Source organism: Manacus candei, unplaced genomic scaffold, assembly GCF_025592945.1.
Source record: "Manacus candei isolate 608988 ecotype Guabito, Panama unplaced genomic scaffold, ASM2559294v1 h1tg000081l, whole genome shotgun sequence".
Lineage (NCBI taxonomy): Eukaryota > Metazoa > Chordata > Aves > Passeriformes > Pipridae > Manacus > Manacus candei.
This window is the reverse complement of record NW_026138129.1, coordinates 6,494,021-6,511,243: the sequence shown is the minus strand read 5'-3', so window position 1 is coordinate 6,511,243 and position 17,223 is coordinate 6,494,021. Positions and strand designations below refer to the sequence as shown.

At 35.2% G+C, this 17,223-nt stretch overlaps 1 protein-coding gene across 13 annotated transcripts in view; it reads right to left on the bottom strand.

Annotated features, from left to right (window-relative positions):
* STXBP5 (syntaxin binding protein 5) overlaps window positions 1-17,223 on the bottom strand; it is a 101,388-nt gene that overhangs the window by 53,764 nt on the left and 30,401 nt on the right. For all 13 annotated transcript variants that reach the window (XM_051811198.1, XM_051811199.1, XM_051811202.1 and 10 more), the window contains 3 exons: window positions 7,683-7,817; window positions 6,526-6,589; window positions 2,978-3,061 (listed from right to left, as the gene is read on the bottom strand). In XM_051811198.1, the coding sequence (XP_051667158.1) occupies window positions 2,978-3,061; window positions 6,526-6,589; window positions 7,683-7,817 (283 nt within the window). The remainder of the gene's footprint in view (window positions 1-2,977; window positions 3,062-6,525; window positions 6,590-7,682; window positions 7,818-17,223) is intronic.

The following is a 17,223-nucleotide window of genomic DNA, read 5'->3' as shown; positions in this document are numbered from 1 at the left end:
GAAGGGGAAAAAAGCTGCAAAAGGAAGAAAAAAAAAATAAAAAATGCAGCTACTGAGATTTACATGACAATACATCATGAAGATTGTTTTGATGAAATGAAATACATTGACACACTTCATTTTCTGGCAAGTCACATACCAGGGTTGTTTCTCTTTCCCCAGTCCACTTAATTCCACAGGCTACTTTGACATGTTTTTAACGCTGGAAAATAATCTCTTATGCTCAGTCATGTACCAGAATGTTGTGTCTAAAAATAGTAATCTATAATACATTACAGTTAATGCTATCAAAGCTTACTTTACATCAGAACAAACACAATATTATTTGAAGAAGGGACTTTATTATACAACTAGTTTTAGTTTTCAGAAGTTACATTTGAGGGGTATTTTTTAGAAACAAAACTTATAGTTGAGAAATTTGTTTTATTTCTTTCCTGGATCAAAATACAGGCTGGGAAATAACTGCAATATAAGTGTATTCCATTTAAGAAATGCAAAGCTTACTTTAAGTCCCCAATGTCTGAACATAAAAGGCTTAAGAATGGTGCAAAAAAAATTTAGTCTTATTTTTTCATTGAGCCTGCCCAGGAAAAAAAAGGATGCTTTGAGTAAAGGGTTTCAAAGAAACCTTCTAAAGAAAGGTTCCTTCACAACTTCAGTTCTCCTATGTAGAGATAATTTCCTTTAAATTATCTGAAAAAGAATATTATATTTGTGTATTATTTAAACTAATTCTAAATACACAAAATATTACTGTTATAATAAAAAATATATACTACTTTAAGTCAGGATATTATTCGCAATATAGAAAAACCAAGAACAAACTCCAATTAAATTCCCTGAATTTTCCATGAACTAGAATGTTGTGGAGGGAAGAATATGCCAGCAATCAACACTAATCGTGACATAGAGCTGCCTCCCTCAGCTATGGTTAAGCAGAAATACCATTACAAACGGTTTGGGGGTGGTGATGTTCCTGCCCTAGTGTTCTTGTGCAACAACTATTAGAGCAGGGTGCTGGAAAGGCACACATGTGAAGAAAATGGTGTTCCACTGACCTAGGTTTCAGCAACAAAAGAGACTGCCGCGCTACAACATGGGAATTTGCTTCAGGAAAGCCTCCTAAAGGTCAGGCCATTTGAAATGAAACCAAGCAGGAAGCTACAAAAAAATAATTGGATTCAGCTTCTTCCCTCAGGAAATAACACAGATATCTTTTCACAAACCTCTGATCACGCACAGAGTTTGACCCTCATGATCTTCCTCTGCTAAGGAACAAAAGGATGACATTTGGATCCCTTCACACATTCAAAGTTTTGAGTTAAAAAAGTTGCATCAAATGATTGTGATAGACTGCACAAGCACCCAAGTTACACGCTCTAAGACTAAAGTAATCTATAAAGTGATGAGAGAGGAGGAAACTAATTCAATGGCAAAGTTTCTAGCAAGCATTCTTTATGGCATCAATGTGCCTGGCCACCCAGCTCATGGTGCCTGAGAAAGCCTAACCACCCACTAAGATGGCAAGTATGACAAAATTGAACTAAGTAGCTCTCTTCTTACTAGTTGTCAACTCCACACTCAGAAGAGCTCTCACCAAGAACAAGTGGAAAGCCAAGGACATAAATCCTGAGGTTTAAAATCCTGCTCCTGCTACAGGGCAAAATGTCATGTGCCTTCACCAATGTGAGAAGAGGTAAAATATGTTGTGACATTAGGTGCTTCCTTCCCCTTATGAGTGGGTTATCACACATGCCCATGGACCTTATGGTCAGTGTATGAAAGAAGCTCCCTGGTAAAGCCACTAAACCAGAGTCAACAAGAAACTATCTAGAAAGGTTCTGTGTACAGACATAAGACAAAATAGAACAGTTAAAAAGAGTTAAGTAGAGAAGAGCATGAAGAATAAAAGGTATACTAAGAGTTTCAGACTAGAAAAAGATGGAGACATAAGTTTCTGAAACAAATGACAAATAGGTGCATGCAATGAAAATGGGAGAGAAAAATATTCTTCACATAACATACTTTAAGGCTTATACAGACATTTCTGAATACAAAGAAACCTCATTCAGCTCTGATGATCTACAGCTTAGACTACTTTAGATACTTCCCTCTTCAGAGAAACTCTTAATTGGTAGAACACACAAGTATCAAACCAGAACTGCCACCAAAAAACACCAAAAAACTCCTCTAAATTGTGTCTTGTGAAAACTTCAGCACAGGGCTATGGAAAATACACCTGCTGTGAAACAAGTAATAGGCCTTGCTGGTACTGAACAATGACACAGCCATTTTACAATCAATAAAATGTAATTGAAACCAACTTTTTGTTATTTTTAAATAAAGTACATCAACTTGCATATTATGCTGAATGACTTTTCTTAATCTCAGTCTTTCAAAAAGTTTATTCTCAAGAATGAGGTTTTAAAGAAATGAATGCCATTTAATGCCACTGTTTTTTTAAACCTCCCCTAGTCTTATTTCAAACCCTGATCTTATCCTACAGAGAAAAGGTGTGTTTATAGAAATGTTGCAATGAGATTATTTAGTAGTTTCTTCCCCCCCCGTTTTCAGAATATGCAAGAGATTCCAAATTACAGAAATTGCTAAACCATGTAGTTTCAACTTAAGACTCAAGTTCTTAATATAGGTGAAAACCACATGACTAACAGAAAAAAGATCTGAAAGCTTCACCCATAAAAAAATTTGTGAAGAAATCCAATCCATGCCACCATTCACTACTTCACAAACTTAAATTCAGTGAAATTATTTGAAGTTCATTGTCCAAACTATACTGCTCTATTAAAGAAAATTTGTAATAGTTTCAAGTACTATTGAAGTACTTGTAATTTCAAAGAAACCTATTTATTGATCCACTGGTGACAGAAGCTGTATAAGAAATGAAAAAAAAATAAAAATCATCATTAGAGTAGTGAATGATATCCTCAGAGTAAGTAATGTAGATGAAAAATGTTACCTCATCATGTGTGTATCTGTAATCTGCCTTCTTTGACTTCAGGTCCCATAATACCACCGTTCCAGATTCAAAGCCAATCAGAAGCTGCATTAATAAGCAGAATTGTTAAGTCTTTATAAGGAAAAGCAAAATTATACCATTTGCAATGCCTGTAGTTCTTGTTCCAAAGATACGCATCATCATACTTCATGTAGTAACTGAAAGTAGTTACAAAAATAAAAATTAAAGAGGTGAAGACCTAAATGCTAAAAAGGTTTACTTTGTACTTGTCATTCTCCTAAAGTTTCAGCAAATACAATGGACATTCATGCAAAACTAGAAAAAAATGAAAGTATCATTCTGAAGATTCCTTGGAAATTGCTTTGAGTTCCAGAAAGATCAACACTAAACCTTGTTAAGTGTATTCCTTCCTGAGTGAAAGTTGGGGGGCGGGTGGCAGTGTTGAAAAATAGAACTTCATTGTGCGTTTTCCTCACTGGAATTCATTCTGCTTAGATTTGCTGGAAGAATATACTACCCTCCCTGAAGTTTTAGGTAAGAGTTCATTTTCTACAAAGAAAGTACTATAAACTTTCTCCAGATGTTATTTACAATTAAGATAACTGGCTAAAGAAAGACCAAAACCATTATTTATTCATAGGAGGAAAGCTAGAAAAATTCAACGAGATAATTTCCCAAATAATCTTTTTGCTAGAAGCAAGATTAAACCTTTTCTGAAGGGAGAGAAGACCCAAATTGCTCACTATAATTGGTCTAACACATTGCTGAGTATCTACATGTTTTGCTCTCCTATCTCAAGTGACACTTCTCTTAATGGAAAAAAAAAATCAAACAAGGCCAACATAAGGCAGTAGTGACAGTCTTGCCACTTGTTAATGGAAGAACGCAGTGCAGCTTCAGCTTTCCTAGTTGCTGGATCTACTGTGAGATCTTTCCTTTGAGCATTGTTGCTACAGCAGAAGCTGCTCCTAGGATTGAGTAGCACGCCTTCACTTCCAGTTTTTCCCCAACATGGACATACAAAAAAAGGAGCAGTTGGCTGCTACAGTTTACTCTGTTGAAACAGACTATTTCCTGTGAGCAATGTGCCCTGAGGAGTGTCCTTCAGATTGTAAGTCAGAAACCACTGCCTTCATATGAACTTAGATTTAAATCAATATGATCTATTACCCCACCTAGATGTTTTGCTTGGACAATCTTTTCAGCATGTTAAGATTTTCAGGGTGTACAGCTGTTTTCAATATGAAAAATAACAGGATCTCCTATCAGCTTACAAAATATTTTATCTCTTTCAGTGCTATACAGCACTAAAACCCCATAAAAATTAGACATGTTTGATCTAGTAAAAGTGAATATTCGATTTTTTCCATTAGTGATATGCACACTATTAGTTTAAATCAACTTGCCAGTTATAAGCCATATTTTATAACTTTTCTATTTTAACTTAAACATTAGAAAACCCACTGCTTAGAAGGCTAATAGAATGAACAAAATTTAAAAATGAGTACATAGGAGGTTCTTGCAACAGCACAGGGTTTTTTTCAGCAATATTTTTCTTATGAGAAATAAGAGAAGTGTAAGGTCAGAATCTTAAACCACTGATTGATATCCTGATCAATAAACCCAGTCATTTTTAAACTTCAGTGGACAAAAATTAGATGTGGGGTGGAATACACCAAAATAAAGAAATAATTTTTCTTTTCTGAGACTACCATAGCTTCATTGTGTTCATATTCTAGAGTCCATAAGCCTGGAATGTGACTCAAACCTAATTCTACAGAGAAAATCATTAGTTATGGACTTACTGCAGTGAGCCTCACCCTAATGAAAAAACTCCACTCATTAAATTCTCTTTATTGGACTGAAACTTCAGGTGTCTATGATACAAGCTCATACTCAGAATTAGCTAAAACATTCAAACCACTAAGACAATAGTATCTCTTCGATTGTCTCCAATTTAATCTACCACTGACCTGTCAAACAAAAAGTAAACAAAAAAAATGTGTCTCCTGCATGTGTAGAACACTACTAAGCAAACTATTTTCCCTCTCCCTGAAGACTCTTTACACATGGGAGTTCAAAACTCTAGTATATTTGCAACATTACACTGACAAAAATAATAATTCAGTATTTAATTCATCACACTACTCAGTCGCTTATTCCTCGTTAATCTAGAGTGGTGTCACTAAGGCAGACGTTTAAAGCAGCATCAAGGGCTCTCTGGCTGAGTTATAACCGTACTTTTGCCAGGGGTCTATGTAGTTCTGGAAAAGGTTCATATAACACTGCTGCTTTCAAATAATTCTTTAAAATTTTGCATTATTCCTGTTGTTAAAATTAAGGGAAACCCCTCCTGTCTACTCTTCAATGTGGACCAAGTAATCTGAACAAAATTAGCAGTAGACCACTAAGATGTGCTAAATAACTATATGGGGCACACAAGCTAAAGCATCTGAAAACCTTTCATAGTGTCTTAGCTCTGTGACACCAACCCAAATCTTGCAAAGAGGTCCACTAACTTAACCTTGTAACCATGACTTAGGTGAGGAATGGAAGATTTGGTACTGCAGCAATTGCTGTCACCTAGAGAAGACATACTGGCATTTTACCTCCTTGCTTTCTCTTTTTAGCTCACAGTGAGGACTTAATTCATTAAGTTATGCATTCTACATTGTTTTTTCATGGGCCTCATAACAGATGTCCCACAGCAAAGGGTAGTACCTGTAGATTTACTTTAATACAGAAGGAACTCCTGACCGTTGAGTTCATAGCTCAACTTCTGTGTGGTTGCTATGCTGCAGGACAAAAATTCCTGTCTTCTGAGGGCTTCAAGAACACGTATTGTAAAGCTTCTTGCCAAGAGGAACAGATGATTATGTTAATACTATCTCATAAGAAGGAAATGACAAGTCTAATACATAGCTCTTTCTTACGTATTTTAGTTGAGTTTACTTTTCTGAAGTGGTTAGTTGGACTACAGACCAGTTTCAATAGCAGACAGTAGCTAGTGATTATATTAAATTGCTTAAAATGTGGTTATGTGAGTTAGACCTCAAATTCCATAAAAACACTGTCTCAGATTAGTTAATCTAAAGATAAAGTATATAGTATTCCATATAAATACGCTATATAAATAAGCATTTTACAGTTGTGAAATTACAACACCCAAGAGCATGGTAAAGTTTAATTATTTTCCATCACGCTTTCAGCACTCAGGTTACGATTGGGGTTTTTTTTTTGTAACATCTTACCTTTTATCGCCATAAGTAAAATTCTTTGCTTTTATCTTCCAGGACTAAGCATTTTCATCTGTGTTTTCAAATGCTTCTGATTATAGGATTAGTTATTCCAGTAATGAGCTCTACAGACATGTCTGTCCCTTATTTCATGTTACTTTCAGAGCCTAAAATCTTGATTTAGAATTCCTTTACACTTTTAACATTGTCCTCATATACTTAATCCTTCCTTAAGTAGCAGTGGTATCTATACTTTAAAAATAAGTCTTCCTTGAAAAATAAGGTATTGAAGAGTCTTTAAACACATCCTACCTTTCCTTCATCCATTGGATTGTCACTAATGTGGACAATAGGTCCTGGGTGAGATTTGGACGAACTAAAAAAAGAAATATTTCCATTAAAAAGAATTTCCTCTGCTCTAAACTGCATCTCAAAATTATTGTAAGCAATACAGACTCTGCAGATACAGATTCCATGTAAGCAAGTTGTTCAGCGTGGAGTTACTTTCACTTTTTATCTTCAAGCCCATAAATACTGTGCCTATTTGTAGACACTTAGTTTCTGTTTTAAGACTTATTTACTGCCTATCCACAAAAGAAAATTGCTATTACCTTTACAAAATTTATCTTAACATCTGTTGTTACACAATTGATACAGTTGGATAAAATGTTTACTTTTATGCTGGAAAACCAGCTTTGGCATGAAATGCCCAAGGTGGCCATTGTTACAATAACACAGAATTAACACTTTATGTTAACTTCTTACTAAGAAGACGGACTAGTGAAGAGCTGTGTTTGTTTCAACAGGCTTTGGAAACTGATGGACTTCATGTGTTTTTGAAAACAGACATACTGGGAACAAAATAACTGCAGAGGAACAGAAGCACACAACTATATCTTTTTACCCAAACCCCACTATATTTGTACACCCAAGTTTGTCACTGGAAAAGGTAGAACAATGATAATAGCTGTAAAACGTATTTTGCTCTTGGAATAGGCTTATTTAAATTTAGGTTTTTAGACAGTCATTTTAAACTCAGAATGTATCATCAGCCCTCTTAAAAAATGCATTTCTTTACACTTTGGTCTTTAACTCTAAAGCTGTAGATGGGACATGTCTGTCCAAGTACCAGCCACATCATAGCTTAATATATATTATTTTTCTTCTATTTTAGCACTACATGTAATGATTTTTAAGTCTATTCCCATATTGTCTGTTTTGTGTATTTCTATGTGTATTCCAGGCATGATGATAAAATATTGTTATAGGTAGGTAGAAACATATATACTAATTAACACTTCACGTTCACGAAAACAGAAAGTATTTACATGACTACGTACTTTGATTGTATATTTAGTGTACTGAGACTAATATGGAGGCCACTCTAAATAATGACATTTCTGCATGTTAATAACAAGTGGGACACTGCTGTTCCCTCCCCTCAACAGACAATACTTGACTAAACTCACAGTTCAATGGCTTTATTCCACATGATGACATAGCCTGAGAGAGTAAATGATTCCACATTGACAATGTGAATGTTTCCTCTTTCGGTCCCCACATATAGCCACTTGCTTTGGAAAGGCAGATGACAAAATGTTATCCTGAAAGAGAAAGCCACCAAAAAGAAATTAAAGAAATGTCTTTTGGATATCCTACACTTCAAGGCAGGAAAAATGCAATAGGCAAACAGGAAGGTATAAGACAAGTTCAAGTAGAAAAGGTAGTACAAGACAAAAGTACGAGATGGACAGACAATGGACAAACTTAGACTAAATAAAAAAATAGAAAATGAAGTATTCTAAAACTCAAGTCATTCAGATAAGAAAAAAAGATAGACTCCTTTGAAAATTATCATATTTAATGTATCTGATCGAGATTTCTGTCATTTTAAACTTAAAATACAATACTCCTATATTCTACAAATCTCCCTTTGGAATCTACCTAGTCTCAAATTTTAAAGAATTAAGGATTTTAGACATAGTCTTACGCAGATTAAGCTACTTTCAAGTAAGGATTCAAAGGTAAAAGATAAAACACAAGAAAAATAAGTTTACATGTAATCCAAATTGACCCCTAAAACGTAAGCCTTAGAACAATCCTAAACAATTATAAAAGTAATTTTAAAAGTAGTTTAAATTCTGGGCTGTTACTTTAATTAAACCATGTTTTAATTTTCTGTCTTACAGTTTTCTCTTTTGCTAGAATGAAGTACCTGAACAAAACTCAAGAGCTACCAACTGTATGTACCAGCAGAGAACTCTTTTTGACCCTAGGTCCAGCATAAATACTAATATTTGAAAACTCAATTATTTCTGTGCTCTTGGGTCCTGATTATTGTTGACTATTTCTTCAAGATAAGGAAATAATGTCTGCACAAACTGACAGAATGCTAACTTGAAACTGGAGTCTAGAAGCTTTCTGGAAACTCTAAACCACTTTAATCTGACAAGGTCTAATATGAAAGAAACTACCAAGCTACTTGACTATCAAACTTGGGCTTTCAGAAATGTTTCAGTGATAAGGTAAAACAATTATTAAATGGAAATTGTTCTGTTAGCTCTAATCTTTAGCTTTACAATTTTTTATGTTCTTGTTTTTTCCCAGTTGGGTTGCCTTATTGCCAAACCCATGCATCACTTCACAAGCCTGTTAATAAGTCTTCATGCAAAGAACAGCTTTAGATCCTTTGCATTAGATGCCGTACGTGCACACCAACTTGAGCAGAAAGGAAAAGCTAATGGTAGCAATGAAAAATTGCTATGGCTGAAGAGATGCTAATTTGCACTGCAGGTTTCAAAAGTTAAGGTTTCTGTAGTAATACTGCCTGGATTCAAAAGCGTACCACTTTGTTTTTACATCACTAATTCCCTCTTAATTAGGAAATGCAGTTATCTCAAGCAAATCTTTAATTTATTTGTTTTTAACTTGATTTCTTTTCCTTGAACATTTATGCCAAAAAGAGGCACTTTTTTCATTGATGTTTGATAGAAAAAAAGACCTAAAATGCTTTTCCAATTCATTGAAGTTATTGACATTGTAACACATTTAACTAAGCACACTATTCTGCAAAAACAACAGGTTAAAGACTTGTGTTTCCCCAACATCCTTGAAAAAAAATATTTTAATGGAAGCTAAATCACAAACATCAGCACATGCACTTCCTAAGCAGGCAGTTACTATATATACAGCTAAAGCATAAAAATAAACCCTTAGCACTCTGCAACACCACTACTTTACGTGTCAGCACCCTATATGCCAGAAGCAGCTGGCAACCAGATCAGTTGGATCAAAAATCACGGCCTAGCAGCCAGAAAAAGTATTCAGGAGCAGGGTTGTGGGCCTGTCTTGATTAGTAAGTCAATATTTGTCGATTACCATTGTCCAACACTTCCATTCTAAAAACCAATCTATTTCACAACATGTAAAGTGGGCAAAATAAAAGTTGGAGCTGCATCTTTGACTGCTATAGCACAAGGGTAACATTTAAAGAAGTGCCCAGCTCCTCAATAATCTTGATACTCTTCTTGAATATGAAGACCTATTGAATTTACTGCCTCCTCTGTGCAACTGAGATTAATTTTGTCAAGAGTTAGCAAACAATGAAGTGATTCCATACCAATAGTAAATTAGAACAGAACAGGTAACTTCACAAAATATTTACAAACTCTTGAAGGCAGGAGGTTGAAGAGACTCCAAAATTGTGAAGTATAGGCACATAACTGGGTTCCTAACCTTATCTTTTAAAGTGTGCTTTTTCCCAGTCTTATACAAGCAGAACAAGTCTTGTATGATTTTTCTATAAACAAAAAAATATTCTTAGAGCTTTTCTTTCACAGAACAACCAATTAAATCCGAAAGGAATTTGCCACAATGATCTTGCTAGAAAAATCAACATTTCTCCTTGAATGTAGTAAATGATACTCCATTTGCAAATAAAAATATTTACTGTTTCTTTATTTTCTTAATAGAAAAACTATGCCTTCCAACTTTCAGAAATTCAACTATATCTTGACCAAAGTGACTTACTTCAGATAACTGCATTTATTTTAGCAATTTACAGAGTAAAATTTCCAACATTAGAGTTCATGTACTGAGCTTGTCCCTTCACTGAGTAAGGCTTCACCTTAAACTATATAGATTTTAAACAACCTTGCAAGTTTTACAGCCCTCTTAAAAACTAAAAACCACCATCTGAATGGCCAGTGATGATATACTAGCATTGGTCATGCAGGCTGCTTTTGGTGGCCTTTTTTGCTCTGCTGAGAACTGGACTGAGGATTAAAGAGATTCAAACTCATTTTGGAGGATGGAAACAAAAGGTTAGAGTCTTCTTGGTAGTGATGCTATACTTGCTTATTTGACACTTGGTCAAGGACAGGATATATTTTTCTCTGAAAAAATGTAAATTTTTCTTTAAGAAACCTATGTTCCTGCCACAAAATTAGAATAATATACTTCATCCATAACATATTATAAGATCAAGAGAAGTGAAAGTGGGCATTCACAAAAATCTTAATTGTTGTTGTTTCACAACATATATCAGAAGAATTACTACAGCAAGTGATAATAGAATTTCATTTTAGAGGAATTACAGAAATATTAAAGAATATGACTTATTAAATTAATATATAAGTAAAAAAATTAGGTTTTTAAGAGAAATATTATAGAAAAATGATAGGCTGCTATCTTGACTGTATTATTAGGACAACAGAAATCTTTCTAAATTCATCTTTACCTTTCCTTAGTCTACTGCATTATGAAGCATTATACATTCTTCAGAATTTTCCACTGCTTTAAAGAGCACAGTGACAAATACTATGAAGTATGACAAAGACTGATAACAGGTTTCATTGTTAAGCCACTAAAACTATTTCTAGTGCCTCAGGCTATCATTATAGGTCTGCAGTTATTGTAACTATACTACCTGCTCTGACCATTATTGTATAAGCAACATAAAAATTTTCTAAGAAGCAAAGCATTAAGCTACCAGAGTTGTACTCTGCACTCCTTTATCTTCAACCTCTCATGCATGAGAGAGGATAATGTAAAATTCAGAAGCTAAGAAGTTTAATTCTTATGCTAGCATGGATTCCACACCCATGGTTTCTTGTCAAAGCCTTCCAAGGTCTTAAGAAAATCAAGAACCAGTGTCAGAATGACATACTGATGGAAGCAAGCAGTAGCTTTGATTCTGCCAGACTGCTGCAAAGAGTCTTTTTTCACATCTGGTAACTGCAATTAGCTTAAAGTACCTACCTGTACAAAAAAAGCACTCAAAGACCAGAAGGCACATGCAGAAGAAGAAATCCTCTTCAATGTATCTCAAAATTGTTCTACTAAAAGACCATGCGGGTAAATGCAATATATCATAGGAACTGAACCAGGTACTCCAGTTTCATTTATATCCATAACAGCACTCCAAATAGTGCTTCTCCAAATATATTGGCTTAAACAGCTGCCTCTTAAGGCAGCTGAGAAATACCTAAGTTCAATATCTGAGTTGTGGTAGACACTAGTGGTGTCAAGATGGAGTAATGGGTAAACGTGTTAGAGAAAGTTACTCAAGTGTCTTGTGATGCCATGGTCTGGTTACTTTTTGAGTCATGTCAGACATATCAAGAGGAGTTCACAAATATGTAGTGCAGGGTATTTCATCAGTGGTAAGGAATCATCAGATCTTTAGGGTGTTTGGTGTGAATTCCTTCAATACTGAAAAATTCTTTTCATTTTTGTATCAGTTGCCTCAAAAGGCATGTAGGAAGTCACAAACTCTGACTTAAAAGAAATAAATAAATGGTCATTTCAGAGATGTAGCTTTCCCACAGAAGACAGAAAAACTATGCTTGTCACAGATGAAGAAGTCTGTCAGATAGGCAGGGCTTAAAGATCAGAGGACAAATTCTGCCCAAGAACAGCTGGCCATTATATGCCTCATACCACTGTGAAAGTCAGTGCGAAAGGAAAACAGCTAACAGGGCAACAGAGGCAATCTAAAAGCTGACCCTGAAATCTGAAATTTCTGAGTAACAGGATTCAGCACACTGGTTTGTCTCAGTGCCAAAAGGCAGCAGAAGGCAACTGATGCAATTACAGTTCCATTGACCACACTTGCATGTGGAATTCTGCACAAACGCATGGCCTCAAGACAACACTTTTCAAAGGAATCTGATCTTCATGAAACAAACATTCACATCTACAGCAAACCCAGGGAGTCAATAAATTCATCTTCTTCCGCTAATTTCCTGAAAGAAGATCAAACTCCTAATTACATCATCTAGTGGTTCACCACTGAGTTAAATTTTTAACCTCAGCAGCTAAAAGGCTTTATATGACACCATCAAGTAAATAGACCCTGTGATAACTTCTTTTCACTCTAAAGAAAGTAATTTTAAAAAGGCTAAAAAAAAAAACCAAACCTTAGTTACGTGCGAGAAACTTAGTTGTGTTGTATATTAAACTTGTAGTCGATATATCATTGACTGCAAAGATTCCAAGTATTTAACTTCTCAGATCTATTGTTTTGGGTATGTATTTGTAATCCAGGGCAAAAGGGAAAAAGTCAGGCCTTAAAGGCTGAAGTGAAACAGTGATATTTATACAGAGAAAGGGGAAGAAAAAAACCACAGCCAGAAACACATAAACAATATCTATCATTACCTGCTTTCACAGGCAAGAAAACCTGTATGTCCTTCTGCTATCCACAAAGTGGCAGAATTGGTCAGTTTATAAATTCAGTGAGGTGGAAGAAAACTCTCAGAACTAACCTCTGCTAATGCACAGGCTGGGTACAAAATTACAGTATCTAACAAGGTAATATGTGTGACAACAGTAGTTTAAAGTCTTATTATTAATGAGAAGTAAATACAGGTGGGATTTTTCACTCTCTGTAGACAGAGTTTGTGTTTCAAGCACAATGTTTAAGTTGCTGTTTACAGCAAGATATAACATCAGAGATATTTTAAGCATGATTTTGTTATTCCGAATTATACAGTTTCATGTTGAGGAAAACTATTTAAATCTCACAGCACAGAAGCTGACATATTAAAAATTAAACTGCTGTCAATGCATTCAGGGATCAATATGCAGAGCACTCACGCTAAACGCTCAGTTCTATTTTTATGCCGTGATTCTGATTCTTGCTTTGTGACAGCATAAAGACATGTAAACTATTTCTTTTGGCATTACAAGAGGGAATGTCAGCTCAGGAAGGATGTTAAGTCTTGGATAACAAAACAAAGTTTTTGTACTTGTATATAAAGCTGATTTGCAGCAAAGGAATCTCAAATTTGTCATCCCATGCTACTTTTACTTTTTTTTTTTTAATCAAGTTAGTCTGTTCCACCCTCTAAAACTTGGTGTTGATCTGTAGTGTGAAAGGTCAAACATGCATCACTAACCAGCCAGGGACTTGCACAGATCCTGTTTAACAGTTCCTGTATTGTAGGAAACTAAAGCTAGATAAGGCACCTATCTCAACTTCCTTTCAATATTTACTCTAATAAGAGGTGTTAACTGCATTTATTTCAGAGCTAACCTAACAATAATATTTACTACTAGGTAAATTTAAACAAATTTTATGTGAAGCTTTCATTACATGTTAACACACAACAATTTTACTATGCTTAGGATATTTTTACATAGATATGTAGATGACAAAGAAACTAGTTTGTGATTCACTGAAGATATCTTAGGGAAATACAAAAGCTAGGCTACTAAGTAAGTTCACACTTCAAAATTATGCATTCTGAAAAGAGGTACTACTTAGGACACTTCTAACTCACATGACAAGTCACACAGGCAACTGTTCCCCATATAAGCATCATTATGCATTTTTGTCCTGGCCCCTACACACTGATTCCCACAGTCAAGGAACAGCTGCCAAATATGACACTGGTTTACTATCTCCTAACTCTTGTCTGGCAACCAGAACATGAAGCAGCTGGAAACCCTCACAAATGCAACAAACAAAAGGCTAGAAAATGTGCAGAACTACCTTATTTTTCACTCTGCTTTTGACACCCGTCAGTAATTTCAGCTAACTGATTTGTTATACATCTAAAACTTCACCAATCCCTGCTTCAGAAGACTTGCTTCAAATTACTAACCATCATTGTTATAAAATACAGTCAGGAGTTTATCAATCTATTAATGGTCATTTATCTACAGATTCTCAACTAATTTAATGATTCAACAGAAAACAGCATCTTTCAAGATTTTTGGCCACTGCTTTTAAAGAAATGTTTTGCTCAGATCTAAGAAGATGTAAGTTACCCAATGAAGACATTTTCCACAGATCAAAACAAAGCCTTTAATGGCATAAAACTATATCAAAAAAACTCTTTCCCTACCCCCTGCTCTTAAAATTAATGAATAGAAACACAAGAATTCACATTACTTTCCTATCATATACTAAAGACTGCATTCTGAAATAATTTTCAGGTGATTTAATACTCCAGTTTTCATGTAAATATACAAAAATACTTAAATACATGACACAAGCTTTTACAAACAAGCTACACCTGGGGTTTTTTTCTTAACTGAAAGCTGTTCAAAAGACCTGAAAGCAAGGTAGCCAAACTCAATTACCAACAGGAATTACTCAGTTACCAAATATGAAATCTAAAAGTTGTGTTGTTAGACATTGGGCAGTAACTCTTCTACATGGTTAAAGCAGGGAATTAGCCAGAGCTAGTAAAAGGCTGTGCCAGAAGAATAAAGCATTCACTAATAAGTCATAGCTTTATAATTTACTTTTTAAATCAATTTCTTTAAACATGGTTCAAGAATAGTTTTCAAGACTAAGAAAATCCTTTCATCTGGGTAGCTAACTGCTACAGTTAACTTTCAATGCTACAATCTTTTAATTCACATCTAAACCTTACACAAATCCCAATTTAGAAATAAAATCCGAATAAAAATTCACCTGTGACATGCTGAAATTCAACTCCTTTTAAACATGACACAAATACTGCTTTTCTGCAATGTCAACACACTTCCAGGTAATCCCAATCAGGTATATAATTTTAAACCTTAGCATCTACAGATTCCTAGAGCAAATACTGATGCAACTAGAATAACTACTTCAGTCATATAGTAAGAGTTCCAAGATATTTAATCTCCCTTCACAAGCTGACAAAGTATCATTAGTGAAGACAGTTACAAGCCTGTGTTGTAGTATTTAATACTTCAAATAACTTCTGTTTGAGAAGTTAGTTATCCTTATGAGCAGATATTCCCACAATATACAATATCTCAAAAAATTTATTAATTAGGTTTCTAACAACTTTTGTGCTCATGAATTGAGAATTTAGAGGCCAAAAGAAGTTGACTGTAGTCATGGGATGGATTGTGGTGCTGCATTCTCCGCTTCCCCCCACCCAGGCCACACTATGATCTGAGAAATGCTCATTAGGCCTTGGCCTTGATGAAGTGCACTTCAACTAAGCCCCCCTTAAGCTTATCAGAAACACTGTCTGTTCCCAGGAACTAACATGTATTTAATGAGCACCTGTTTTAAACAAATAGTCTTGGAAATTCATTTTTCTTGTGTGACTAACAAACCAAGTAGAATAATATTTTTGTTGTTGAATCTTCAAAGAAAGTTATCGACTCAATTAACAGCCAGGATGGAAAATTACTATGAGTAAAGCCCACTCTCTCGCAACCCTATAAGGAGTGGTCCCAAATGAGACCCTTTTGAACTCTTGATTTTAAGAGGTTAATGTATATTAAAGCCCACTCTCTAATGACCCTGTAAATAGCAGTCCAAAGTGAGATCCTTTTGAGCTCTCAATTCCCAGAAGATAAGGAGCTAATGTGTATGTCTCAAATGCTGATAACCAGACGGCTGTGGAGCCAGTCAAGGACTGTTAGTAACTAACAGACAAGAATTGCTGGTAATAATCAAGGACTATTGGTATTAACACACCACGAGAAAGAATAAGATTTGGCTGGAGAAGGGGGGCCAGGTGGAGGTACAGAAGCACTTTTCCTTTAGAAAGAACCACAGCATAGTACAGTGCAAGCACAGGAATGAGTGGCAGGCAGTGAACATGGACTATAGGGTGAGATTAAAACTACCAAAGACCCCTGAAGCCCTCTGACCCATTTCCAGAAAGGACTGAAAGAACAGACTATGCATGATAACTAATTTACATAGAAAGCACGAAACCTATCTTTGGGGTAGGGAAACCTGTCCATAAAAAGGAACTCCCCCAAGCCCGGGCAGTGCCCCCAGGATCCTGAATGTCTCAACAGCCAGACCGAAGCAGCTGGATCAAAACTTATCACCTGGATTGACGCTGAAACCAGGATTGACATGCCACCAGATGGATTGACGTTGGAATGACTGCTGATCTCTTTCTATCTTTTCTCCTCTTTTTCTTTCTTAAATTCTCTCTTTTTCCCGTCTCTTTTCTCTTTTCCTTTTTCTTAATTCATCTCTCCCTCTTTAACTCCTCTCTTCCCTCTCACCCTACTCCTATATCCAAAACTGACAGCCATGTGCTTATATAGTAGGTCAGGGACTAATATACCCATTTCCATGCTAACTGTGTAATTTACTAACAAAACTCTGATTGTTTGCAGACCCTCTGACTTTTGTTGTTCCTTTCAACCAATGAGCATTTACGAATCTTAGGTGCTACCTTCCCCTTAAGGATGTATTCTCACAGAGAAGACCCAGTTTTATTCGTGAATGCTCTTCTCAATAAAATTCGTAGTTAATATACATCATAACTGACCTAAGCAAAGCCCATTTACTTCAATTTCATAAAACATTTAGGTGTAATTAGGTATAAATTAGGTATAAAAGCTAGTAGGTATAATTGATCACTAAGAACTCCTAGTGTTTTAAGGGCATCTCTTTAGAATTATTCAAGAGTGAATTTTTTGCAGTTCTCTCAAGTTCAAATCAAAACAATTTCCTGGTAATGCGATTACATATTATTGTTTAATGCTGTTTTCTATAAACTAGTTGAATGAAAATAGAATATTTGAAAACACTTA